General features: G+C 52.3%; 1 protein-coding gene across 2 annotated transcripts in view; it reads left to right on the forward strand.

The window, feature by feature from the left end:
* The window catches only part of Fbxo21 (F-box protein 21), a 33516-nt gene extending 29748 nt beyond the window's left edge, over positions 1 to 3768 (forward strand). For both annotated transcript variants that reach the window (XM_005344338.2, XM_005344339.2), the window contains exon 12: positions 1607 to 3768. In XM_005344338.2, coding sequence (XP_005344395.1) covers positions 1607 to 1794 — 188 coding nt within the window. In that variant the 3' untranslated portion in view covers positions 1795 to 3768. The remainder of the gene's footprint in view (positions 1 to 1606) is intronic.
* The last annotated feature ends 2859 nt before the right edge of the window (positions 3769 to 6627 follow it).

Below are 6627 nucleotides of genomic sequence, written 5' to 3' on the forward strand. Positions count from 1 at the left end.
GCCAGGCTTGTGGGTGTGTATGGGCCCAGTGCGAGTGTGCGGGGTAGGGAGCCAGGCTTGTGGCGTGTATGGGCCGAGTGTGCAGGTTGGGGGGCCAGGCTTGCGGGCGTGTATGGGCCAAGTGTGCGGGGTGGGGGACCAGGCTTGCAGGTGTGTATGGGCTGAGTGCGAGTGGGCGGGATGAGGGGCCAGGCTTGCGGGTGTGTAGGCAGCCGAGTCCAGGCACATACGTGTTCCCTTCAGCTCTACACTTCCTGGGTCTGCCTTGCCCAGAACCCTCAGGCGTGTCCCTCCCTGTGCAAGGGTCTCTCTGTGGGGTGGTGTGGGACTGGCCAAGCTAGCTCCAAATTCAAAGGTGACCTGCAGTTTAGAATGACCGGGTCTCAGTATTTTCTCAGGGAATGCTTTCCCTGACCCAGCACCCTCTGTCCTGGTCTACACTCATCCCTGCGTCCACACTAGATGCCTCAGTGCGTTGGTGACTTCACAGCAACTTCTTGTGGAGACCCCAAAGCAGTGCATCCGCAGTTTCCCCAGACCCTTAAAGGGAAACACAGTGGTTGGCCACCCTGCCCACCTCACAGAGAGGAGTGCAGGGACAGTCCGTTCTAGAAGGGCCTCTGGGTGTCTGGGCTGTCCTGTGTGCTGCTTTCTGGAGTAGACATGGTTCTGCCCTGGCCTGGAAACGAATCATGGGGATTCTGCATGGCCACCTCCTCTCTCAGGGAACTTTCACAACAGTAAGGCTTTCTTTCTTTCTTTTTTTTAGATTTATTTATTTATTTTGTGTACAGTGTTCTTTCAGGCCAGAAGAGGGCACCAGATTTCATTACAGATGTTAGTGAGCCACCATGTGGTTGCTGGGAGTTGAACTCAGGACCTCTGGAAGAACTACCAGTGCTCTTAACCTCTGCGCCAACTCTCCAGCCCAGCAGTAAGGCTTTCTGGGCCACTGACTTCTGTTCCTGACCTTTGGCTTTTCAGTGAGACACCTGAAGGATCTGTTCCTCCACTATAGACATCTGTATTAGGTCCCTTTCTCCTGTGGCAAAGTCAAGATCGGGGAGAAGGCACCCAGGCTCTCCTAGGGGCCAAGCAGGGTGTGGGTGCCATTGCAGCAGCCCAGGAAGTGTGAGCCCCAAATGCAGGAACTCTGGTGGAGAAGGGTGGCTCTATGGCAGGGGCTCTGCTCTGTGGCAGGTATGGCAGGTTTGAGACTTATAACCAGATGGTAGGGCGGTTTCTGAGCAGCCAAGTTCAGGTGAGGCTCATCTCTCCGCTGCTCCAGCTTCTTGCTAAGCCAGATAAAGGCACAGTTAGTACCCCAGAGGCACCGCTGGGATTCTTGGAGCCAAATATCCCATTCAGAGAATAGAAAGATGTCTTCTGAGCAGAGCCATGGGGAAGGGGACCTGTGTCACCATTCCTCCCCACAGCAGCCACCTCTGCCTTTTCCTCTTGAGTCACTGTAAGACCAAAATGTTGCTGGTGGTAACCTTTGCTCTGTTTCAGAAGCGCCCTGGAAGGGGTGGCGGGAGGGTTTCTGCAGAGAGCACTTTTGAGAGGGAAATGCTAACAGCGGTGTCCGGCGCCTCTTTACTCACAGAGAACCTGGAATACAACGTGGAGCCTCAGGAAATCTCACACCCAGACGTGGGACGCTACTTCTCAGAGTTCACAGGCACACACTACATCCCAAATGCAGAGCTGGAGATCCGGTACCCCGAGGACCTGGAGTTTGTGTATGAGACGGTGCAGAACATTTACAGTGCAAAGGAGGACACGGCTGAGTAGACTCAGGACATTGCACCTCTGCTGCTGCTGCTGCCGCCTTCTGGGGGAAGGATTCCTGAAGGACTAGTGCGGTCCCCTTGGAGTCAGCACAGGACAGCCACTTCACCAGCAGCCTTGGCTGCCTCCCCAGTTTAGATGGCGTGTGCTCCTCCGGCCACAGAGACAGCGCTGCTCTCCGCTACACTAGTGAATCAGTTGAAAGGCACCGTGTCCAGTGGCATGGCTTGTCTGCTTGTCCCGTGGTGACAGTGTGTGACATTCTGTCCTCATGAGGTCTCACCGTCCACACTCTGTTCTTTCATCCCCCTCCCACCCTTGTCTCCATTCACACTGTGGCAGCGTTTCTCCAGCTGGACAGATGGGGTCCACATTTCCTGCGCTCTCTGGAGCTTGGGCACCCCAAGTCAGGGCCACCTGCCCCTTTGCCTTGGGGTGGTTGTATTCAGATGAAGGCATGGAGATGGGACTCAGAACGAGTAGAATTAATTTTTTTTTGCTAATACATGAAACACATATTTTAAATGTTCCTTTTTCCCCCTTTTAATTTAAATTGGGAGAAGGAACGGCATCGTCTCCTTTCTCCCCCACTGGAGTCTGTGCACATTTCTGCCCGTCGTGAGCTTCCGTCTTCTTCCTTTGGTTCTCTGAGCAAATGCACAGCAATGCCTTTCCCAGTTCTCCACCGTCATCAGCTGCTGCTTTACTACGACTACTCGTGTAATTGTGAGCGGATCTTAAGTCGGTCGGTCATAGGCCCGTTTCCCTAGTGCGGCCTGCAGGCCAGATGAAAATTGCTCTGAAAACTTGTAGCTCCTGGTCCCCAAAGACCAAGAGAATGGGTTTGTGTTGCGATCAGGAAAATGAACTAGAGAAGCCTAACTTGGTGAAATAGGTTTCACACCCCTGTCACCCCTTAGACTCTCCTGTCCCATCAGACTCTCCGTTTGAAGAGTGTAGGGCTTATGGGGAGAGGCATGCATGCTTTGGGCTTCAAGCTGTGTCTGAAGGCTCCAGGACACTATCTCCAGGATAAGGCCTAGCCTCGGGGCACCCTGGCTTCTGCCTGATGCTCTTGGTGAGTGTGAAAGGACTGACCCTTTTACAGATCCTAGTGGGGGCCACTGGGTTCTCAAGCAAACTGGCCCATCCATTGGGCTGAAGGCACTTCTGCCCTGCGTTTAGAATGCCATTGCTCTAGTGAGCAGGGCTGTAGGGGCTGCCTGCCTGCCTGCTTCTGCATGTGTATTCTCACGGCACTCTAGATGACTGTCCCCTCCTTGGTTGCCCTTCGCCAGCCCCAGGATGACAGGGGAGACCATAGGCAGTCTCTAGAAGGACAGGAAACCTGAGACTCTTAGCTGATGCGGCTCTTGTCTAGCGTCTGTTTCTCACCAGTCAGAACTCAGGCGGGTTTGAACTCGCATTTGAAGTTGGACCAACCACTCAGCATCTGCCTGAGGTTGGAGGATTTTACAACCACTCATTTCAAGGTGAAAATCCACCCACACAGATCCACACTCTTGTGTCTTGTTATAAGCAGCCACGGAGCATACTGGGAGCTCCCATTGTTGGGCTTGTGCTTTGATTTCCGTTTTCCTAGAGAAACATCAAAGCTAACCTGATGTAAATATGTACCTAGACTGTTTTTAAACGTGTTTCTTCATGAAGGCTTCGTTTGGCTGAGGGAGCCTGTATCACCCGTGTAAGTTGGTAGTTGGGCACTTTATATTTTTCTAAAAATGTGTTTTGGATCCTGTACTCTAATAAATCATAAGTTTCTTTTTAAAAATTTTTCCAAAAGTTTTCTCCATTTTCAAAAGCCCTGTTATAAAAAGTAGAACTTTCACAATGTTAAAATACTAAATATTTGGTGATAGCAACTTCTCTTCAAATGAATGCCAAGGGTTTTTTGTTTTGGTTTGGTTTTGGTTTCTTTTGTACAATTAATAAACGAAGTTACCGAGAGAAACCACACCAGTGGCCTGCCCACCTTCATTCAGCAGCAGCGAGAGAAGAGAAAGCAGGGTCTTCCTCCTGAACAAAGTGGGGGAAAAACAGCAGATCCTAGTTTTCCTTTTAACATCTGACAAGTGTCTTACCAAGTGCGGACTTCGGGGCCTTGGGAACAGTCAGTGTCTGGTTGTCAGAGGAGGGACGCCTTCTGCCTGTGAGCTGAGAACTGCAAATGCAAGGACAGAAAACCAGGACCGTGTGTCTGTTGTCACTGTCGGCATGGTAGCTGCACTGCCCAGCACTCGGGTGTCCTGCTGTGTACACTGGTGGGACGCCCCTGTGCGCTGTAGCCCCAGAGACCAGATGAGGACGTTTTCCTCATAGGACCTGGAACTTGCCCTGCACACTCACCCAAGGACCAGTGTCTACAGACATACTCAGAAGTAGGAGCAGAAAAACTTGAGATGTCCAAGGCTAGACCATCCCCGTCACCCCGGTTTGCCATGACCTTGTTTATGAGCTTGGAGCACCTCCGTGGACTCAGTTATGTCTGTCACAGCAGCTGCTTATGCTCTTGTTCGGAAGGTTTTGTGTCTTCCTTGCTCTAGGAAATGGAGCCAGGCCAGCAGCAGGTCCCTCTCCTTTAAAGTCAACTGTTTGCTCTGGTTCCAGCTGGAAGTGGAGAGGATTGGATGACCAGAGGCTTCATTTCAGAGCATCTGTGGCTGTTGTCACCCAGATGTGACCCACACTGTCTTTGTTTATCTGACTTTGTTTGGATGGAAGAAAGGAATATGTATGGAGGGGAAATCCAGAATCCACTGGGCTCTTGATGGGAGGATTCCGATTGTTCTCATGGGTGCATTGGCTAAACAGTTCTGTGACCTCATTGGTGATTGGGCTTCACCAAACACCTTGGCTACACTGGTCTGCATCCCTTACTTGTCTTTTGATTTGAAAGGAATGAGGGTCGCTGTCCCTCAAGGCTGCTTAGAGGCAGGCCGCTGCTGGATTAGGCCCTTGCTGGGATAGGATCCTGCTGTGTAAACCTAGGCCAGGCTGTTTGTGCAGGTGGGTGGCTGGGAGAACCACCCCTGAGCCCAGCCCTTCACAGCCATGCTACGGACACAACTACCTCACTGCACTGCTTCCCAACCTGTTCTAAGCATCCTGCAGCCTGGGAGTTGAAGAACATTCCCTTCTGTGGATAAATACTCTGTGCAATTACAGCATCAACGTGCGGCAGCCGAGTAGTGATGATTGTATCAGGTTAACACTGCTTCTGAATAAACAGACCACAAAACAGGGAGACTCAAGCACTTCCGTGCTCTGGGACGGCTGGGGAGGGGGAGGCCGGCATCCGGAGGCCCATGCCTGCAGAATGACTGCCAAGGATCCCCTGGGGTTCCCCCATCCAGTCTGAGGAGAATAAGGGTGGAGGGACACGTCTAGACGTTCCCATGAATGGATCAGGTCAGTCTCGTCATACAGCACATGAGGTCACTTCATGGTAGCTGCCACAGGTCACCCCTGCTCGTCCCGTCCCACAGCAGAGCAGCTAGCAGCGTCAACAGTTCCCCAGCTGTGTGGGCTGCCCCTTACACAGCCAGTACCTAGTGTAGATGTTGTGGGGAGCTGAGAAGGGTCTCCTGGGGTGGCCTCTACTGGGCATTCATCACTAACTGGGATCTTTGTCCAGACGGGGTGGATGCCTGAAGACCGAGGAGCTCGCACACTGAGAGTTGATTGTAGTAGGATTTGTGTTGTCAGTTCTGGGGCAGCAGAGGCTTCAGGATCCTGGGGAGGGGGGGGGGACGACATGGCCAGCCAGCCTAGCTGACCTGGTGAGGTCCAGGCCAATGACAAACCCTGTTTCTGTACGGGTTTCTGTACCCTGAGGTGTACGGCCTGAGGTGGTCCGCTGGCTTCCACACACAGGTGCACAGGTCGGCACAGGCACATAATTTATTTTTTAAAAATGTATGTGTAGTGGTGTTTGGCCTGCACATATGACAGTGTGGGGGTGTCAGATCCAGGTGTGAGCAGCCATGTAGATGCTGGGAACTGAACCCGGATCTCCGGGAAGAACAACCAGTGCTCTTAACCACTGAGCCTCTCTCCAGCCCCTACATTTGTCTGAAAAAAAAAAAAAAAAGGCCTTAGTCAGGGCCACTATAACTTAAAACTCCAGAGGAGCCTGGGAGGCATGTCCCTGGAGGGATGTAAGACCAGACCAGTGGGTACTGTGGTCCTCATGTGTCCACAGCCAGAGTCCTTCCTGATCCCTGTGTCCCCACACAGTTCTCCACCCGCCGTGGGGACCAGCAGCCTGCAAAGTAGTGACCAGGGCTCCAGCTCCCAAATCCCGGCTGGGTGAAATGGCCAGGTTTGCTGCAGCCCCAAAAGCCATCGGTCTTCAGGAGCAATAGACGTTTTGAGTAACCCCACTGCTCTATGTCCCCGTCCTGTTACCACGCCCATCCAGAGGCCCTTTCTCAAGCCTGCCTGCCTGGTTACATCAGAAGGGAGGGGCATGTCAACCTGCAGCCAGCCTGGAGGCCAGGCCCGATCTCCATCCTGTAGTTTTTAACATGATGTCACTCTTCCGAGTGGCACTCAGATCTCGAATTGGTTACTAAATAACATACACAAATGGCACTGGGAGTTCTCGTCTGGAACATTCTAGCCTCTCTGGTGGCCTTGTGCTGCGTGCTCAGCTGATACCCACCAAGTCCATCTGATCATTTGAAATACATTTCCCAAACCATTGTAGCTCTAAGATCTCCTTGTCTCTTTGTAGCTGAACACTGCCTGTATGCCACGCTTCCTTTATCTGTTTCTCTGTGAACACCACAGACTAGTCCATGACACAGCACCACC

This window comes from Microtus ochrogaster, chromosome 2, assembly GCF_000317375.1.
Source record: "Microtus ochrogaster isolate Prairie Vole_2 chromosome 2, MicOch1.0, whole genome shotgun sequence".
NCBI lineage: Eukaryota > Metazoa > Chordata > Mammalia > Rodentia > Cricetidae > Microtus > Microtus ochrogaster.